At 35.5% G+C, this 22,312-nt stretch overlaps 1 protein-coding gene and 1 pseudogene across 6 annotated transcripts in view; one reads left to right on the top strand and one right to left on the bottom strand.

The window, feature by feature from the left end:
• Positions 1-22,312, top strand: part of EPC2 (enhancer of polycomb 2) — a 192,183-nt gene that overhangs the window by 136,449 nt on the left and 33,422 nt on the right. For all 6 annotated transcript variants that reach the window (XM_090279606.1, XM_090279607.1, XM_090279605.1 and 3 more), the window contains one exon: positions 16,728-16,873. In XM_090279606.1, the coding sequence (XP_090135732.1) occupies positions 16,728-16,873 (146 nt within the window). The remainder of the gene's footprint in view (positions 1-16,727; positions 16,874-22,312) is intronic.
• LOC150022014 (large ribosomal subunit protein eL20 pseudogene) lies at positions 5,566-6,151 on the bottom strand (annotated as a pseudogene).

Here is a 22,312-nt window from a genome sequence, read left to right on the forward strand (position 1 = left end):
AATGCTAAGCCCCACTGCTGTAAGCTGCTGTCCTGTTCCTCTGCAAGTTTTTGAAATTGCAGATCTGTAAGATGATGCGTGAATAGAGGTTCTTTGGCAAATCTTCATGTTAATGTTTTCTGAACAGACATACCTAAATACCCTAGGCTGCATTCCTGTTCCTTTCATCAGACAGCTTTCTTCAGCTGTTAGCAGTATACATATCTGGTATTTCCCTCATGGTGAGGTTTTCAGATCTCTTGGTATGTGAGGTGCATGATCCATTGGTGTTTGTGAATATTGATAGTGTATTATCTGATCACTGTGTTTTTGATGGCAGAATGACATTTATTTATTTTTCTGGAACCATACTGCGCAGTACCTGAAAGGAAAAAAAGACCATGAGGGATTATTATTGCCAGATTTGTTTTCAAAATGCTTGTTCTTTTGGAAAGGAAACTAGTTTATTCTCATCAGTAGCACATAATATCCAGCAGTGGCACAAGTCCCCTTCAAAAAAAAAAAAACCTAAAATTCAGAAATATGTACTCAAGTTAAGCTCTTTATTGTAAGTAACCAAAAGAAGGGTGACATGTAGCCAAACTGCCCCTCTAAATCAGAGGATAGGGGGACAAAAAACAAAACCTAAAACTGGATATGGTCACGCAATTCAAAGGATGTAGGCTAACACTTTGTTGGAAGATGAACAAATAATGTTCTAAACCCAGTGTCCACAAGGTATGTGTTTTTCTGAGGAAAATCACAAAGTTCTTATCCAATCCAAGGGTGTTTCCAAGTAAAAATAAATACTGTTATACTTAAAATGAGGGACCACAAAGCCTCCAGGACAGGGATTCATGGCTTCATCTACTGTAGCTAGCTCTCCACCTGGATGCATTAAGTAAGCCCTTGATAAATTTGAGTTAGTGGTAGACCATGCATTTTGTGACTCACTCTGTAAACTGTTCCTGTGGTACATGTAGGTGCAAACTTTTAGAAGTTTCTCCAGATTCTGTCAAACCATTTGCGAGTTTAAGTTTTATAAATTAAAAGCACATTGGCTACAAATCAGTCTTAAGAAATCAGCCAGAAAAATAGATGTTGTGGCTCTTACATGGTAGGTTTTAGCCTTAGAGAAACAGAAGGAAGTGCCTTTTCAACCATATACTATTATAGTTTTCAGTTAGTCATAGTTGGGGCTTCTCTAAAGTATTTAAACTAAAAACCATGATTTCTGTATGCCCTGATGATTAAGGGCATTAATACTAAAAATAGCTATAAAATTATATTGTACTTTACTTTCACTTATGCTACATTACAGATTAGTCTTAATCTACTAATGGAGTGACGTTGAGTGGTAATTGCACCTTACCTTATTGAGCACTTTATCCTGGACAGTATGATATGCACAAGTTATTTAATTTAACCCCAACAAGAATCTTATGAGATAGATGCATTTATTGGCCTTGTTTTACAGCCACTAATCTGTCTTCCACCTCTAATTTTGTTATTCTAAGAACGTTATAAAAAGGACCTAAAACAATGAGACCTTTTGGGATTGGGTTTTTTTCACTCAGCATAATTCCCCTGAGAGTTATCCAAGTTATTGTATGTATCATTAGTTTGATATTAAGTATTGCTTAATATAATTCCATGGCATGAATGTACCAGTTTGTTTAACCCTTCACTGGTTGAAGGACATTTGGGTTGTTTCCAATATTTGTCTATTATGAGTAAAACTGCTATGGGCATTCATGTGCATGTTTTTGTGTGAACATAATTTTTCATTTTATAAATATAATGTGTAAATATGTCAGTTTATCTGTTTTATTGCTGGACATGTAGTTCTTACCTAATTTTGGCCCTTACAAATAATGAGCAATGAATGCCACCACGGTGTTGTATGTATCATTAGTTTAATATTATATATTGCCTGGTATAATTCCACAGTATGGATGTACCAGTAGTGTATGAGAGTTCTTGTTTTTTCATATTTTTGACTTCTTACTGTCAAACTATAATTTTTCCCAATCTGATGGATATGAAATGATATTTGCGGGTTTAATGTTGTCTGTAATCAATTACCATGAGGTTAAACATATTTTTATGTCAATTACCTCTTTCTATATTTAGGTTCATTTTTCTCTGTCCTTTCTTTACTGATTTTTTAGAAAGAATTTATTTATTTTAAAAATCATTTATTGTAGAAAAATTTCCAGCATTCACAAGTAGAAAGAATAATAAGATGAATTTCCATGTGTTCATCACTCAGCATTGCCAATATTTTTCCTGTACATCCATTCCCCATGATTTTATAGCCGATCCAACATCATTTCATCTGGGAATTTTTAAACAATCATAGTACCACAGTCTCACACCACTCCTTAAAAGCAAAATAGCATTTTAAAATAGCATAAAATAGTATGCACATTTCTTAACTGTCTTTTAAATATGATTGCTCTCTTTTATTTCCTTTTTTTAAAACTTGATTATTTTGAATTGGGATCCAGAAAATGGGGAAATTTGCCTATACAAAAGAACTTAGAATTTTTTTGAATTGGGATCCAGGAAACTTCCATATGTTACAATTAGTTAATCAGTTTCTGAAAACTCATTTAATTGGGAACTGAGCATTTATTTGAATGCCCAGTTATGACCTGTATCTTAGGATCTCATAGTATTTGAAGAGGGGACTGTTTCTCTTTATAGAACTATTCTGGCTAAAATAAAACAAGAAGGAATGGTAGAATGTCACTATTTTGTAACCCCTAATGAACTAATGGATCAAGGCAATAATTATTAATGGTTGCCAACATAATAAAAGGAGAGAGAACCAAAAATTATGTGCTTCCTGATGGAAGACGGGTTCTTAGTACTCTTTAAGTTGACTAAGATGTTTATTTGTTTTATTTTAGAATTATTATGAATCATGGATTTATACATTTTTATTATGTTTCAGTTCACCATATTATTTATTATTATTCTCACTGATATTCATATTCACAACTGTTTTTGGTCATTAGGAAAAAATATTATTCAGGTTAACTTCTGAATCTTCTTGACATGACTCTACAATACCAGAAAGCAAGAAAACTAAGTTCTTGGCTTACCTTGTATAGGGGCGGGCAATAATAGGTTTATTGTTGTACTACAAATAAATAATACAATAATTACTAATACAAGAAAAAACTCTGTTTCACACACAACTGCAAACCTACTCTTGCCCCACACCTATATTTCCTGCCTCAGATCTGAAAGTGTCTATTCTCCAGAGAGCTCATGTTTCTTTTAGTGAGTAATCATATTTAGAAACTACAGTCAGGGCACTGAGGGTGTTCATTGCTGCTGGGTTGGCCATTGTCTCTTAAGATGTTTTAGTGGACCTCACTAAGAAATGTGTACTTGAAATTTTTTAAAGATAAAATATATCATGAATTTATATTAATATTTCTAATTCAAGACTACAGGGTTTTAACCTTACACGTTTACAACTTTTTCCCACATCTTTTAGTTCTCAAGAACATCCACATATTCCCATGTTTTATCTCACCTTAGACCACAGTAGTCTCAGAATAATGCTAAGAGTTGCACCAACTATATAATTACTGAAAATAATTTCAAGTTTTTTGTTTGTTGGTTGGTTGACTGGTTTTTGCCTTTAGTCCTCAAAGTAGCTCCCAACAGAAATGTTACTTCATTGTATTTTAAAGTACTTCCAATACAGTCCAAATTAAAATACAGTTTATTTGGTCCATTTAATTTTTATTCTTAGGGGTTTTGTTCCAAGATTTTATTTTGTTTCATAATTATATAAAACGTATGGTTCTGAGTGTCCTAGCTATAAAATAAGATATGATCAGAGAAGTCTAGTTGCTATTTCTTATGTGTTTGTGTCACATACTGTTTCTTCCCTTCTCTTAGAGTTAACTATTTCTTAAATTTTTATGGTTTAGGATATTAGTGATTTTTTATTAAAAGATTAATAAGTATACTAATGAAGGAAAAGAGACACTAGAAACACCCGTCCACACATATGTGGAAATTTGATATATGACCAAAGAGTCACTGCAGATCAGTGGGGAAGGGATTGAAATACTTGATATGTAGTGCTGGGACAGTGGTTATCCCTATGAAAAAATATAAAAATAAGGAATAAATATTGGGTTGGCCAAAAGTTTCATACAGTTTTTTTCATAAAACAAAAAGACACATTTTTCATTTTCACCAATAATTTTATTGATTTGGATATTTTGAGTATGCCGGCTATCTCCTGCATGGGAGAATGTTGGTTGTTCTCAGTGTCAATTTGATCACTGTCAACTTTAACTGGTCTACCCAACCATGGAGCATTGACCAGTGAGAAATCTCTAGCATGAAACTTTGCAAACCACTCTTGACACATTCGGTTCATCACTGCACCTTTTTCATACACTACACAAATCTTTCTCTTTTTTTTTTTTGTTTTTGTTTTTGTTTTCAGTTGCGTTTTTACCTTTCTTGAAATAATAAAGCATAATATGTATAAAATGTATATTTTCTTCCATCTTCAGTATTAAAATGGCTACACAAAAATTAACAATTTGGATAAGTTTTTTTTAATGCACACTGATATGACAGCTGTCACAATACAGTCAAACAGAATTGTTTCAAATGAAGTTAAAGACAACTAAGCAGTACTAGAGCCATCTTATGGGAAAAAACAAATTCTTTGGCCAACCCAATATTAAAAACAAAATGTTAGCATTTTTAGGAAAAAAATGTGAGGATAACTTTATGACCTAAAAATGAAGCTTTTTTAAGGCAAAGAGCAAAAATCGTGGAAGATTGATACATTTCATTATATTAAAACTTTAAATTTCTGTACCACAAAAAAATTAAACATTAAGAAACCACGGACTAGGAGAAGCTAGGAATGCACTCCATTTAGGCAAGTTGGAGTAAAGGGGATATAGCATGGGCTTCTGAATCCAACGGACTTGAGTTCAACTTCTGTGTGACCTGGTACAAAGTAATTAAAACACCTATAAAATCTCAGTTTCAGTTTATGCAAAATGAAGATATAAGTACCATGCCTTTCAGTACTTTTTGAGGATTAGAGAAAATGTATATAAAGCATACATTTAGAGATAGTAGGAATTGCATCAGTGTTTTAGGCATTGTTATGAGTAATTGTACTTTATAGCACATTCAAGCAACAACTGAACTAGTGTTTTACTAAGTACTTAAAACTAACTGGAAATTTTTAGGGCTGCAAAAAAATCAAAGGAACAACAAAGTTCTGCTTAAAACTTAAAATCTTAAAATAAACGTTGTTGACCCTCATGGAGATATTTTTTGCAAGAGATAAAGTGTTTTAAAAAGGCAGTTTTGATTGACAGGTTGGTCATCACTTATATAACTAAAGCAAAAAAAGTTGGGATTAAAGACTATTAATGCCTGTAAACTGCAACTGGAATTCTTTTACTTTTTTCTTCCTAGTTTCTACTACTTCACAACTTCGGGCTTCATGGGCCATATTGTAAATGGTATCTTTTCACCTCTTTGCTCCCATCTTTAACATTTTTATTGTCTCTCCTTTTCAAATTTTTAAAAATTATATCTATTTTTTCCGAGCACCCCAATTTTCCCAAGGAGTTTATTTGGATAGACTAGGGGATAGGGAGGCCCTGCATCTAAAAGAAGGTTTGGGCATCTTGTTGGTGAAGCGTGGTTGTGTTGGCCACGAAGGACCCAGTGGGGCAGCAAGAACTTAATCTTGGAGTCATGGAACTGCTTGCCAGCGGGTCCATGACACTTGCTGGCCGCCATCTCCTCCACCTTTATGATCTGGATTTTAAGTGGGTATGCCGGGCCCCATGTCAGGGTAGCAATGGGTGAGGGCCCCTGCGGTAGGCATGTCCTGGTACATGCAGTGGGTCCCACTGAGGCAGTGGCAGCGCAGCCAGATTCTTCACCTGAAGGGTTTTTCGAACACCTGCCCAAAGTAGACTATTTCCCTTGAAGATCTTATCTTCATCTTCTTCAGTAGAGAGACAAAGTACCAGAAGCAGGACTTGGCAACATGGTTAGGTGCAAAGATGCGCACACAGTATAGGCGCGGTGTGTGGCACTTAGGGGTGGGCAGGCAGTGCCCCACCACCTTGCATTCCCACAGCATGCCCGAGGCTCTCATAATGTTCTCTGCGCGTTTGCCACCACCCCAAAAAGGCTAAAAATTTCATTCTTTAAAAATCAAAGCAATGCGTATATCATTACGCTTAGTTGAAATTTTTCTTTTTTCTTTCCTAAAAAGAGCAATCTTCCTATTCTTAGAGGCAACTGATTTCAAATCCTTTACTTGTGTCTTTTGGTATTTATCTTGACATTTCTAAATAGTGGATTTATATAAACATCTTTTTAAACTATTCGATTTCTAATTGTTTAAACTTCTTTCCTCAGCACACTCTTTGTACCATATTTTGGTTTGAGTTATGCTATTAAATTAATATCAAATGTATACAATATTATCATTCTGCAAATACAGCTGAAACAGTATTATTATTCTGCAAATATTAACAGCTTAACAATGATTATATGTCCTTTATTCTTTGTTTTTATTTTCAAAAGAGATAACTTTCTAATCTGTATCTGCTTCCTCTTCTATGTACCTTTGATTAAGTCACCACAAATTCTCTCACAGAAGTGTATAAGTCTCTTAATATGTTCAAACAGTCAAATAATGTCAGTTTTATTTCTTTTGTGGACATTTTTTTTTTCCCCCTGGACCCATTTATTTTGCTGCCGTATTCTGGACTGGTTGCTTCTAGACTTACTGCTTGGTTGTCATCTGTTATTTTAGGAATTTCTTTGCTTCTCTCATGTGTTTGTTTCCCCATTTCCTGGATTACATGCTTTCTTCCTTTTGGATTTACTCCATTCTAATGGAACACAACCTTCTGGTGGTTTTCTAAGAATAAGTGTGTGGAAGGTGGATTTTTTGAGGCCATTCATGTGTGAAGTTAACTTTATTCTAGCCTCATACTTGATTTGACAGCTTAGCTGAGTGGGATGTTTTAGGTTGAACATCTTTATCCTTTGTACATTTGAATATTGATTGTGCTGTTGTGATCTAACTTTTAGTGTTGCTATTGAGCCATCTGTTCTTTGTTTTTGCTATTATTTTTTAAATTATATTTTATTGATTATGCTATTATAATTGTCCCATTCTTCCCCCCTTTATTCCCCTCCACCCAGCACACCCTACTCCCTCAGGCAATCCCTACACCTTTGCTCATGTCCATGAGTCATGCATATGATTTCTTCAGCTACTGCATTTCTATACTGTACTTTACATCCCCATGGCTGTTCCTGTAACTACCTATTTGTACTTCTTAATCCCCTCACTTCTTCATCCATTTCCCCAAAGCCCCCTCCCATCTGGCAACCATCAAAATGCTCTCTGTATCCATGATTTTGTCTCTGTTCTTCTTATTTTGTTTAGTTTTAGATTCAATTGTTGATTAATATGTATTTATTGCCATTTCATTGTTAATAGTTTTGATCTTTTTGTTAAGTAAGTCCCTTTAACATTTCTTACAATAATGGTTTGGTGATGATGAACTCCTTTAGCTTTTTCTTGTTGGGGAAGCTTTTTATCTGCCCTTCTATTCTAAATGATAGCTTTGCTGAGTAAAGCAATCTTGGCTGTAGATCATTGCTTTTCATCACTTTGAATATTTCTTGCCAGTCCCTTCTAGTCTGCAAAGTGCCTTTTAAGGAATCAGCTGACAGCCTTATGGGAACTCCCCTGTAGGTAGGTAACTGCTTTTCTGTTGCTGCTTTTAAGATTTTCTCTTTATCTTTAACTTTTGGCGTTTTAATTATGATGTGTCTTGGAGTGGGCCTCTTTGCATCCATCTTGTTTGAGACTCTGTGCTTCCTGGACTTGCATGCTTATTTCCTTCACCAAATTAGGGAAGTTTTCTCTCTTTTTTTCAAGTATATTTCCATTTTCTTGCTCTTTCTCTTCTCCTTCTGGAACCCCTGTGATGCAAATATTGGAACACTTGAAGTTGTCCCAGAGGCTGCTTACACATTCTTGTATTTTTGGATTTCTTTTTCTTCTTGTTGTTTTGATTGGTTGTTTTTTTCTTCCTTGTGTTCCAAATCATTGATTTGATTCTTGGGTTCATCCACTCTACTGTTGTTTCCCTGTAAATTGTTCTTTATTCCAATTAAGTGTATCCATCATACCTGACTGGATCTGTTTTATGTTGTTGAGATCCTCACTAAGTTCCTCGAGCATCCTTATAACCAGTGTTTTGAACTCTGCGTCGGAGAGATTGCTTATCTCCATTTTGATTGGTTCTTTTTCTGGAGTTCTGATCTGTGTTTTCATTTGAGGCATGTTTCTTTGCCCCCTCATTTTGGCAGCCTCTGTGTTTCTTGGTATTATGTAGAGCTGCTTTGACTCTGTGTCTTGATAGTGTGGTCTAATGTAGTAGGTTTCCTGTTGAGTCCAGTGACACAGCCTTCCCTGACACCCAAACTGGGCACTTGGGGTATACCCTTTGTGTGGGCTGAGTACACCCCCCCTCTTACAGTTGAGCTTTGGTTGCTGTTGGCAGGTCAATGGGAGGAATTTACTCAGGCCAGTCAGCTGTAAGGACTGACTGTGACCACTGACCACCAACCTCTTCCCTCCATGGAGGATCAGCTGTATAAGGGCAGGGTGGTGGTGCTCCAGCATGGTCTGTAGCTGTCCACTGGGTGTGTGGGCTCTGGGGTTTCCTGGGTGGTGCAGGCCAAGGTCATACTCCACTTATGTTCTTCCTGGGGCCACCCTGCATGAGCTACAAAGCAGTCTGTGGATGGTTGCTACCTGTGCTGGACTTGGAGATTCCCAGGCGAAGTCAAATGGTGAACCTAGGATGACTGCTGCTGGTGCTGGGCATGGGCCACTTAGCAAGAGGTATGGAGGCTAGGGCCTTGCTGAGACTAGTTGTTGCTCGTTTGAGAGAATTTAGGAAGTTGTGAAACATGAGCCAAGACCAGTCATTCATATGGAAATGTGACTGTTAACAGCTTGGGTGTGCCCATGAGTTGGTTGGGGCAGAGCCTCAGGGGATCTCCAAAGTGGGGCAAACAGTGTTAGCCAGGTTGATGGAGTCTCAGATATAGTACCCACCTGCCAGTTCTGTGACTCTGAGGGGGGAGGGTTCAAAAAAAAAAAACAGTGGTCTCTGCCCACCTTTCTGTCTGAGAGAAAGCTGTACCCTAGCTCTCGCCTTGATGCCATACACTTCAGTTCCTCTCCATGTGCCACTGGTGCCCTTCAGGCTGCTACCCCAGTGTTGGAGCTCAGAGCAAGTGAGTCTGAGTAAGTCTGTGTGCATGTTCTTTGAAAGGAACTGCTTGGGTCTCCAGAAGTTTATTCCACCTACTCAATCCCTGCTGGTTTTTGCAGCCAGAAGTTATGGGGACTTATCTTTCTGGCACTGAGCCCCTAGGCTGAGAAGGCCTGGTGTGGCGCTGGGACTCCTCGCTCCCAAGATATCCCTCCCAAATTTTTATCCACCCTATATGAGTGTGGGACCAGCTCATTCCACGTTTCCACGTCTCCTCCCCTCCTTTCAGTCTGGAGGGATATGGTTTCTTTAAGCCTGTAGTTGTTGGACTTCCATTTAACTCAATTTCTGATGGTTCTGAGTGATGGTGGTTCTATAGTTTATTTGTAATTTTGTTGTGGTTGTGCCAAGGGGCAAGCCATGTTTACCTATGCCTCCATCTTGACCAGAACTCATAGTTTTAAATTTAAATTATTTTATGTCTAAGTGGGTTTTTTTGTTTGTTTTTTGTTTTTGTTTTTTCATCATTACCTTAGAACATTTCTTCATTGCTTTTATTAGAGAGAAAGGAAGGGAGAGATAAATATCAATCAGTTGCCTCTTGTACACACCTGGATTGGGAATTGTATGTGCCCAGACTGGGGATTGAACTCAAACCTAGGTAGTTTCCCTGACTAGAACCAAACAACAACCTTTTGGTTGCAGGTCCATTCTCCAACCCTCTGAGCCACAGTGAACCGCACTAAGTTGTTTTATATATATATATAATATATATATATATATATATATATTATATATATAATCCTGTTTCTATTCTTTTTTCATGGATGCAGTACTATCTCTGTGAGGATTTTTTTTTTCCTTCCCCTTACATAGTGTTTATTTATTTTTTTATGTTTGTTTGTTTTGCTGTTTTTTTCCTCAAATATTTGGATTACTTTACATTTGAAGAAGGTCATTTATATAATGGTGTTTTGGGAGGATTGTTCAGTTTTCCCCCCAAAAAATCCAGTCTCATTCTTGTGTGACTCTTTCTATTTTTATAGCTGAATTGGGGGTGTTAACGGGGTAGTAAGTAGGGTGGCAGTGGTGTAAGAGTTCATGGTTCAGCCTGTAGACTTCTGCTTAATCATTTTTGGTATGGAGCCATATACTTTCCTTCAGCATGCCTTCTACTCCAGAGTTCACCGGCTCTTAGATGAACCTTTACCGATTAAGCCTTCAGTCTCCTACCATTTGCAAGGAGAAGTAGTTGCCTAGGTGCACCAGATGTGGGGAAAGTCTAATTTTCATATAAAGATATTTATCCAGTTTTCTTGTTTCCAGAAGTGCCCTACCTTCTTCTCTTTTAGAGAGTGAGTTGAAACTGTTAGTTTCAACTCTGTAAGTATTTAGATTGGCAGGGGAGTTTTCCTGTTTCTTGTGTCCTCCCCTCACCATTTATATTTCAGTATATTCTTGTCTGCTAATCCATGTACTTTGCTGGCTGGTATGAAAATTCAATTGATAATTTTAATCTGCTCATTCCCATCCCTTCTGAGGATAAACAACATTTGGGAGAAAAGATTGCTTTGCTTTGCTTTTATTAAGATTTCAAGACAAATAGGAGTTCATTCTGGCTTAACCAGAAACCATCTTTATTGCCACATTTCTGTTAGAGGAAATCTGGCTGACATATACTTTAAACCCAGGAGCATTTCATAGGTCACTGATCACCTGTAGTTTGAGGGTCAATAACTCATCTGTGGTACAGTTCCCTGTGGAATGGAATGTCTCATGGTATCAAACTTGGTATAAGAGGGTCCAGAAAGTTAGACACAGTGATTAACATTTATAAATACAGAGGCAGTTTTATTTAAAGAGTTCTAAATTCACAGAATTAAGGTAGAGAAATTATCTGTGTTCGTTTTGTTTTTACAAAGCCTTGAATTTAAAACACTGGCTTTGGCTTACATTCAGTGTGTTAGAGAATACTTAGGCTGTGTGAGCTTTTGCATCCTAGCTGTGTAAATAACCAGAGAGAAGAGGGTGAGTGAAATAAACCCTGGATGATGAGTGTGCTAGAAACTGAAGTATAGAGATAGAATGTCCTGGAGTAAAAAAAAAAAAAGCATAAAGCACTTATAGTTGTTTTGTCGCCAGTAATGTTGAGGCTTAGAGCAATAAGCAACATTTCTCTCTTTCTTTACTTTGGAACTAATGGAGAAACAGGTATAGACATATAAAACTTTGGCTATATTAGTAATAAAAATGGTGTTGGAATACAAGGCATAGATGTATGGCCTCAACAGACAATCTGATATTTAACCCTTGCATTAAACAAACTTACCTCACTACTGGCTGGTCACTGACAGAGCAGGTCTCTCCATAAAAGGCAGAATCAGCCTCGTAGCAGAGGGCCAACTAGAATGCAGCCTCTCCAAAGGAAGAAAGAACTACGAGAGATTATGCACTTGAAGGTATTGAGCTGATTAGGTTCTTCTCCCAAATTCACCAGTTTAAGTCACTCCTTCCTGGCTGAGGAGAGAGTGAAAAGGTGAAAAGAAGCTGAGAATATTCTTCCTATCCTTTTCCCTTCTGGAGATTTCAGTGGAAATGTGGGGAACAACGATTTCCTCTTAACGTACAACATAGAATAGGCATACTATTATGTAGTAATAGTAATTATGAAGTCATAGGCAGTAACTTGCCCATGATCGTGTGCCACATTGAATTGGTTGATACTCATTTGTACTATGGTTGGTAAATGCCTTTTAATCTGGAAACTCCTTGATGTTTTTTAACTATGGAAATTTTTCTTATATTTTTTTCTTCTCCGAGATTCTCTCTGTTTTTATCCCATTAGATAGCTCTGCCTGCTACATACTTTTATATGAATGCAGGGTAGGGCAACAGTAGGTTTACAGTTGTTCATATGGAAAATAACATAATGATTAATAAATAACAATAAAAGGATAAACTTTGTTTTGTGTATTCACAACTGTAAGCCTACTTTTTTGCCCCACCTGTAAATCCAAAAAAAAAGGCGATCTAAGGAACTTTGATTGTTACTTTTGACTAGAATATTTGCTTTACCAGCTAATTTTAGACCAACACTGTGTTCTATATTCTCTAAACTATAACCAATTGACTTGAAAATGCCTAATATATTCTAACAGCAGGTTATACTCACTTTCTACTATACAAAAGCAGTTGCTCCCCCTGCTAGAAAGCAAGCAGATATCCCTGAACAGAGGTAGCCACCCTGTGGAACTTTATGATCTACTTTCCTTCCCACTTCTTTCTTCCTTCTCATAGCGATCGTGCACACTCTAGTTCCCTCATTTTTCTTTTGTAATTGTTTACTGCTCAGTTAACTGCATCACAGGAAGCCTTCTACACATACACATAGACACACGCCCTTACTGTTCATAACCTTGTTCATACCTTGATTATGTTGATCAACTATATCAAGAAATTTTCAAGGTGTCCTTCCTGCCTCCTTCCCCTCTTTTTTGAGGGAAGAGAAAAGGGATTGTGGTACTTGTTTTGTTCAGTCGACTGGCTTGTGAAACTAACTCAATATTTGTAAGATTATTTGTTAATAGGAAAAGCCTCTGTGTTTCAAATAATGAGGTATTAAAAAACTTGCAGAATACATTCTGCTTGTATAAAAGAATCATTTATATTTAAGAAATGCAATTTCTGTTCCAACAGCTTTTATTATCCCCTTTTTTTCCTTTATGAGCTGTGCAGGGATTATACAAGTGTGACTAAAGTATCACTGCTTTTAAAGATTTTGGGTTTTTTTTGCCTGGCAGAGATGATAATCAGTGTAATCTGTAATAAAGAGAGGTACAGATGAAATCATGTCGGTGTATGAGAGCAATAGGATACGCAAATGTATAATCAAATTCTTGTAAAGTTTTTGAATAAAAAGAGAAGTGATAACAGAAAGCTTAACTTACAGTGCTAGTGCAAGTCTTTACCCTGGCTCTGATTTAACATATTGTAAAGACCTAGCAATTCTCACTATTAATTTTTCTTACTATTTCTGAGCTTTCCTTGTCCCTTCCCCTGCCTCAGAAGCTAGGGCATTGCCTTTTGTAAGAATAGAATAAGAACATAGAACCAGAGGTGGGAGGTGGAGGAACAAGAGGTGAATAAGATAGGTAGGTGTGTAAAAGATGGTCATGAATAATTTGCATATATAGCCTTGACCTTAAACTTGCAAAAACTTGTGTTTAACTTAGAAATTTAGTATATCTGCTCAACATTTTTGAAACTTTTCTTCCTCTAAAATGTCTTCTGATTGTATCAGATAACCTGATTTTATTATTTGTTGTTAGTCTGTGCACTAAAGCAGATCATTGACTGTCACTATGTGAATTTACAAATACAGCATCATTTTATATACATTAAGTTTTAGTGAGCTCCATGATTTAGAGCTCCACATCATCTGTCATTGAATTTGATACACAATGGATTTTTTTAACCCTTTGAGTACCATGTGTAATTTGAAATTTGGATTAACATGAGAAAAAGTTATATCAATATATAACCTGAAGTACCAAAAAAAGAGAACAAAACATAAAATACAAATTATTCCATTGTTACTTAACATTTATAGCCATCGAAAAAAGAGTCGCTGGGAGCGATGCTGGCACTTTTGGGAAAATTTGTCAGTGTTGCTCACAGTGACATTGGCACTCAAAGGGTGAACCATACTTTGACTTATTGCTATTTTCAGTAATAAAAACACTGTATGAAGAGAATGAAGAAAATTTTATTTTCAGGACTATTTTAAGTGAATCAGTTATACTTACAAAATAATCTGTGTCATTATGTCATGAATGGCTATAACTTCTCTGATTTACTAATCATTATCATGGTCTCAGTTTAGGTACAAACCAACTGGTTTGTTTTATTTTATTATTATTATTTTTTTTTTGTACTATGTGATATAAGTTAAATACAGTAAAATTTTCCACAGATTTTAGAATGTAAAAATGGTAGAGATAAAGTGCTACCAGCCAGTTAGGGTGGTTGTGATAATTTACTGTGTGTAAAGCACTTTGAACACTGCCAGGCCCTTATTAAGTGCTATGTAAGGTTCTAAGTGTTAGCTAAAATTTATTTTTGCTTTTGTTGTTTTTATATAGTGGCATGATATTATTAAAACAATTAGTCATAGTTCAGATTTTTGAGATATAGTCATTTGCTTTATAATCAGTTATTTTTCCCTTTAAATATTTTATGTCCACCAGTACTACCTGTAGTTGGGGGCTGATTTTACTAAAATTATATAAATATACATATCTGTTTCTATTACTGTGTTATAAACTACCTTTGAGTATGTCATACTGAATCTGAGAAAGGCTAGATATTTCACACAGTATGAATATGAGATACTTATTTATACACTGATATGTAGGCAGCATTTAAATAAACCGCCTCTTGGTGATTGGTATCTCTTTCATTGCCTCGTGCTAAATCTTAACATGTGATTTCGACACATACTTTGTGGGACTTTCGTTCTTTTCTTCCTTTATATTTTCAAAATTAATATGTATACATACTTAAAATCCTTTATTTTAAAATTTTAAAGTGCTTTATATTTAAAATAAAGGGGACAGTATAAAAGGAACAAAGAGAAATTTTAAATTCTCTCTACTGTCCTTGAACTCGCACTTAACACTCCACTTCTAGAAGTGAAGAAGTATTACTAGTGTCCTTTTAAAATATTCTGTGCATTTATATATATATACACACAGAGACTCACACTCCGTACCCTTTTAAAAACATAACCTAGTGCACTATATACAGTATTCCCTCACTTATCGCGGGTATTATGTTAAAGACCCCCTTCCCCGAGATAGGTGAAAATCCACGAAGTATGAACCATACATTTATTTTAGTACTTATATATATATATATTTAAGGCTTTATAAACTCTTCCCAAACACTTATAAACCATTCCCAGTCCCTTATTAACCTTTCCCACTCCCTTATTAACCTTTTCCACACTTTTATAAACACTACTTACGTTCTCAAACATATTCTACACTCTTAAACCTACATAACATTAACAACATACATATACAGTACCGCAAAATCTCACAATATAGTGAAAAATATGCGATAATTATAATATTTTTTTTAAACCTGCGATACAGTGAGGCTGCAATAAGTGAACTGCGATATAGAGAGGGACTACTGTACTCTATTCTGTACCTTACCTTTTTTCACTTAATATTTGTGAAGATTGGTTTCATTTCATATAAGTATATATACACCATTGTCATTTATTGTCAGGGCTTCAGTTTGTGTACAGACCATCACTTATTTCTCTAATTCATTGCTTGTTTTATATTTTTTACTTCTTACAGTGTCACATCTGGTACTCTTGTTTATATGTCTTTGTTTCTGTGTAAGTTATCAAATTCTAGAAATAGGAACTAAATACTAAATATCAGTTTATAATTATCTTCTCATGGTGTTTGAGAAGGCCTCCTTCCCCATTTTTTGCAAAGTAGTTTATCATCAAGTTTTAGATCTTAGTTTATCTGATAAGTAAAATATACTATGGTTATTGTATTTGCATTTATTTAATCAGTTTTATGGTTTTTGAGCTTGTACCTGCCCACACAACATTTTCCATTGCATGTTCTTCTAATATTTTTATGCGTTTTTTTAACTATAAAATTGTTTGAATATATCATTTATTGCTATTAAGAGTGTGGTAGGAATCAAACAAATTTTTTTAAGATAACTTGTCTGACTTTAGTCTGTCATACCATTCCTCCCCTGTTATTTGTTTCTTTGTTTCTTTTCCTCACCTGGGGACATGCTTATTAATTTTAGAGAACAGGGTTGGCAGGGAGAGAAACATCAATGTGAGAAAGAAATGTCAGTTGCTTGGTTGCGGATCATTTGTGCCCCTACCGGGGACAGAACCTGTAACTTAAGCATAGATAGAACCTGCGATCTTTTGGTTTACAGACAATGCTCCAACCAACTAAGCCACACTGGCTAGGGCTGCCCTCCTTTTTTAAATAATCTGTTTTTATTCTTAATGATTTGAAATGCCATTTCCATTATATTTTGTATTTGAGTAATTTTGTTTCATAGCTTTTCATTATGCTACCAAATTATTATGTTGATAAAGATGTATCTTTTTTAATTGCTATTTTATATTTTAGCATACATTTGTGAACTTTTCAAAAATAAATTTCCTTACTACTTTTATTAAACTTTATGTATGAATTAAAATTTTATTTGTTCCATTGTTCCCTTTGTTTCTGAAACCAATTTTTAGATGTCTGCTCATGAGCTCCTCTTTGGTAAATGCATTATAGTTATAAAAACATTCTGTAGTCTAATATAAACACTATATAAATATATTTTCTCCTGAGTTTGAAAACTTTTTCTTTTTTTTCCTAGCCTTCAATCTAGACAACGAACAACCAGATTATGATATGGATTCAGAAGATGAGACCTTATTAAATAGACTTAACAGAAAGATGGAAATTAAGCCTTTGCAATTTGAAATTATGATTGACAGACTTGAAAAAGCCAGTTCTAATCAGGTACTGTACATTGTAAAAATGTCTTTTGTCTTATAGTTAATCCAATTAGTAGCTTTATTTTACATATTCTTTAGGCCTAAATATATTGTACTGACTTTTGTATTTGTTTTCCTGGCATCCTAGAATTTTTATTTACAATATTTCTTGAACTGAATACTTAAACATAATTTCTTTGAATGGGAATATGAAGAGTACTGTTTTTTATTGTTTGTATATTTAAGTAATACTAGTTACCATATTATAATATCTTCTTGATCCTTTTCATAGGGCTCTTTTTGGTGCTTCAGTAACTAAATTTGCTTGGTTGGGTCTCTAAGGCAGGTAGCTCATACCAAATGTTGCTCAGTTATTCATTTATATTAAGGTACTTTAATTATTTTAAATGTATTTTACTTATTAAATATTACTTAAAATTTTAAGTGGAGAAAATATTATTCACAAAGTAATCCTTAGTAAAACAGCCTATATACAGTATAGAGAATTTAAAATGGTATGACCTCTCTGGAAAGCAGTTAGACAACACATGTCAGATATAAAATGTTTATATCTTTTGATTTAGTAATCCTACCTCTAGGAATTATTCTTAAGAAAAATCGTGAAAATATCAAAGATTTTTAAACAGTGATGTTCAGAATAACTTACAAGTTTTCTTTATGGTGGAATATCATATAGCCATTTTAAATAATTATTTTGAATCAGATCTAATGCCACTGGCAATTGCTCATTTTATGTTAGATTTCAAAAACAATACAGAATTATTTTTTAAGTAATTATTTATTTATATAGTTAGTTATTTGTACAGAGAGGGGAAAGGCGAGAGAGAGAGAGAGAGAGAGAGAGAGAGAGAAAGAGAGAAACATCACTGTGTAGTTGCCTCTCACTCACGCCCCCAGCTGGGGACCTGAAGTGCAACCTAGTCATGTGCCCTGATTGCGAATCCAGCCAGGGCAGAATACAGAATTATTTAAGTGGAAAACTGAGGTTTATTTAAAGCCTTTACATGTATATTTGTGCATAGAATAAAAGAACAAGACAGTCCAACAAAATACCAGCAATGGTTATATTTAAGTGATAGAATTATTGGTAATTTTTGTGATTTTTATTGTTTTTCTGTTTCCAAATTTACTGTAATGAACATGTGTGGATATTACAGTTAAATTTTAAAAATAAACTATCTTTAAAAATAATGGTTGATATGCCTGTGTGATATATTAATGTGCTAAGTTATTAATGTAGTAAGAAGTTACATACATAAACTTCAAAAAATAAACTGTCAAAACTTTTCACTATTTGACCCATGCAAAACTATTAATTGTCCTCACCTCCCAACTTAAGTCCTTTGAATTCCAGAGGCATTACCAGCTCTCAGAATATTTCTAAGTTTTTGCATTTAAAGTTGTTTTGCTGCGTATTTAGCATTTCAACCAATTTTAATCCCCATTCTGATGTAAAGTATTATCTTGAGTACTATCCAAAGAGGTACATTGAAAACTGGATTTTGTAAAAATTCAACTTAATTGGCTCTTGAGAAAATGTCTGTTTTGTCTTTTTAATTCGAGATTTGTTTTAACTATCAAATTGATTTTCGTTATAGTTAATGCTCACAGTTTTTCTAGGATTTTGATCAGTCATCAGATATAGTTTCAGTTTGTCTTTTTTTTTAAGTATAGTTTATTGATTAGGTTATTGCAGTTGTCCTAGTGTTTGCCCCTTTGCCCCCTCTCCGCCTGGCACCCCTGTTCCCTCTAACAATCCTGCCTCCCTTACTTCATGTCCATGGATGGTGCATGTAAGTTCATTCTTTGGCTTCTCCATTTCCTATATTATTCTTAACATCCTTTTATTTTGTTCCTACCAATTAAGCTTCTTATTCCCTGCACCATTTCCCTATTCTCCCCCTTCTCCCTCCCAGCTGATAACCCTTCCAAGTGATCTCCATCCATATCTATGATTCTGTTCCTTGACCTTGAACTTTCAAAAACTTGTGTTTAACTTAGAAATTCAGTATATCTGCTCAACATTTTTGAAACCTTTCTTCCTCTAAAATGTCTTCTGATTGTATCAGATAACCTGATTTTATTATTTGTTGTTAGTCTGTGCACTAAAGCAGATCATTGACTGTCACTATGTGAATTTACAAATACAGCATCATTTTATATACATTAAGTTTTAGTGAGCTCCATGATTTAGAGCTCCACATCATCTGTCATTGAATTTGATACACAATGGATTTTTTTAACCCTTTGAGTACCATGTGTAATTTGAAATTTGGATTAACATGAGAAAAAGTTATATCAATATATAACCTGAAGTACCAAAAAAAGAGAACAAAACATAGAATACAAATTATTCCATTGTTACTTAACATTTATAGCCATCGAAAAAAGAGTCGCTGGGAGCGATGCTGGCACTTTTGGGAAAATTTGTCAGTGTTGCTCACAGTGACATTGGCACTCAAAGGGTGTACCATACTTTGACTTATTGCTATTTTCGGTAATAAAAACACTGTATGAAGAGAATGAAGAAAATTTTATTTTCAGGACTATTTTAAGTGAATCAGTTATACTTACAAAATAATCTGTGTCATTATGTCATGAATGGCTATAACTTCTCTGATTTACTAATCATTATCATGGTCTCAGTTTAGGTACAAACCAACTGGTTTGTTTTATTTTATTATTATTATTATTATTTTTTGTACTGTGTGATATAAGTTAAATACAGTAAAATTTTCCACAGATTTTAGAATGTAAAAATGGTAGAGATAAAGTGCTACCAGCCAGTTAGGGTGGTTGTGATAATTTACTGTGTGTAAAGCACTTTGAACACTGTCAGGCCCATATTAAGTGCTATATAAGGTACTGTTAGCTAAAATTTATTTTTGTTTTTGTTATTTTTTTATAATGGTATGATTTTATTAAAACAATTAGTCACAGTTCAGATTTTTGAGATATAGTACCAGATTCAAGGGCAAGGAATCAGGTTTTTTATTAAACCAGTACTTACTAGGTTAGTAAAGAAGGATATAAAAGATAAACTGGGGCAGAGCTTTTGCCCGCATCACTCTGTAGAGGTTAGTATGATGTCATCAGTGAAAGCTCCTGTTGGTAAATGCTGTGATTATTTTTTGTCCCTCTCCTTTTGTATAATTTTATCTCTTCTTATTTCTTGACTGTCATTATCTTTGATTTTTAGAATACAAATCATTCCCTTTTGGTTTTTCTTATTATTTTCTGTGATTGTTCCTTCTAATTTTCTTTTGCCAGCTTCTTTTTATTCAACCTCTGAAAACATCAGGGTTTTTTTAAGTTCTCTCCTCGGTATTCTTAACCTATGTATTTTGGGGTGGTACCACCTCAACAAGCTTTTTTTGTGGGTATAACAATACATATACCTTTAGTCTTGACATCTTTTTCAGGTTTCAGGATTTTCTTTTATCTCTATTCATGCTGCCTGTTGGCATTTCCACTTAGATGTTCCATAGACCTCTTACCTTTAACCTTTCCAAAACTTAACTCTCACCTCCAGATGATGCTGTGCTGTGTTTCTTGTCTCTCTGGTGACTCGCAAAACTCAAAATCATGTGTTTTTTATACCTTTCCTTTAGTCCTTAAGTTTCTAATTCTAACTTCCTTGTGTACCTTCATATTCCTTGAATGCTTCGTTTTCAATTGTCTCTTCTCTCATTTCTGCAATCTTTTTCTCATTGCCCCAAAATGTGCTAAGGGTTCCTGTGATTGACCCTGTCTTTCTTACCACCATATGTCTTCTTTTTCTGTCACAGTTAAATTTTCAAAAGATTAGCCACCACAATCCATTTCAGTTAATAGAAATTGCATAAGGTCCACCAGTGAGTGACCTTATTGTCATCCAAGGGCCTCTTTTCAGCCTGTATCCTCCTTAGTATCCCACAGTATTGGGTGCTGTTGCCCTCCACATTTCCTAATCTTGTTGTCTTCATCTCCTCTTCCATTGCTCCTCTACATCTCATTTGTTGCTATTTTCTTCAGTGTCTGTCCTGTGAATTTATTCTTAACTCTTAAGCCACCACTGCAGGTACTCCCAGATAGTGTTCTTGTGACTCTGTCCTGCATCTTACTGCACTCAGTTTCAAAGTTCTTAAATTGTTTTCTTAACTGTCTAATTTATATTTGTCTTACTTTACCTTTGTGTGTGTGTGCGCCATATTTTAAGTTTCCTTAGGTAGTGGATTTATCTTAAAATTTTTTCACTTATCTTCCTCACAAACTACAACACAGTGGTGGATGTAAACAAGGTGCAGACTGACAATGACCAGGAGGGAGAAAGCGGGGAAAGGAGAAGAGTCTAGTCAAGAAACTAGTATAAATGACCTATGGACATGGACAGCATGGTGGGGATTGACTGTGGGAGAAGGGGTGGGCTGGGTGGGTGGGGAGGAGCATGGGAGAAAAAAAATGGGAGAACTGTAATAAAAAAACAATAAATAAAAAACAATGGTGGGCTGCTAGTAATTGATTATTAACTACTTATTGCTTAGTTGGCTATTTTATAATATAAACTAATTTTATATGTAATTTATTCATTTATATATTAAAAATGTATTGGTTGAAATTGCTAGGTCATGAGTTTTGTTTATAAACAAACTAAATGATCCTTTTCCTCATGGAGCTGGTAGCAGACTCGAAGAAAAGGCCGTATGGTAGGATAATTTTTAATCTCCCAATCCCCAGGCCCCCAAAGTAAGTAAATTAAACAACTCAAAGTTGCTTTGGTTCCTACTCCTTGCTAGTCGTCGTCGTCGGCAGCCGTCCGTCTCGAGAGACGATGGTGTAGCTTCTTAAGAGTATCTGCACCGCCGAGAATGGCTGTGCAGTCCGACTCGGGAGTGACACGGTATCTGTCTCCTCCCGTGTTAAATCGACATCTTGCGATGACGCTGGAGTGTCCTCTCCAGTGAAGCTGAAGCTATAGAGCCTGGGCATGGTGATATGCAGGGTCTGCTGTTGCCCATGCAGCAGACCCCCCCTCTCTTCGCAGCTGAAGGGTCCAAGGGAAAGACGGAGTCAATACAGCTTGGCTTCAGGTGCGCCGCAGGAGTTGCCGGTGTTGACTACAACGTCAAACCGCCTTAGGGACTCCGGCTCTGGATTTTCTGTCGGGGTTTACTCCCTTAGCCTTTCCCCTGAAGAGGTATGCTGCAAGAACTAATGGGTGAATTAACCCCTACATGAGCTCTCTCTGCCACATGGAGATGATCCTTATTGAAAAACAGCTAAGTGACAGAACTCTTTCTGAGGTTCAAAAGTAGTAGAATTCTAATTTTGTAGGTTTCTCATCATGTGACATAATTTGGGACTACTATATCTGCAAATACTTCTTGCCCACTCAAATTGATACTGTCACCTTGATAATGGTGTTGCAGTGATACTCGTCGGCAGCCGTTCGTCTCGAGAGACG

This window comes from Furipterus horrens, unplaced genomic scaffold, assembly GCF_987537825.1.
Source record: "Furipterus horrens unplaced genomic scaffold, mFurHor1.1.pri manual_scaffold_1, whole genome shotgun sequence".
Taxonomy (NCBI): domain Eukaryota; kingdom Metazoa; phylum Chordata; class Mammalia; order Chiroptera; family Furipteridae; genus Furipterus; species Furipterus horrens.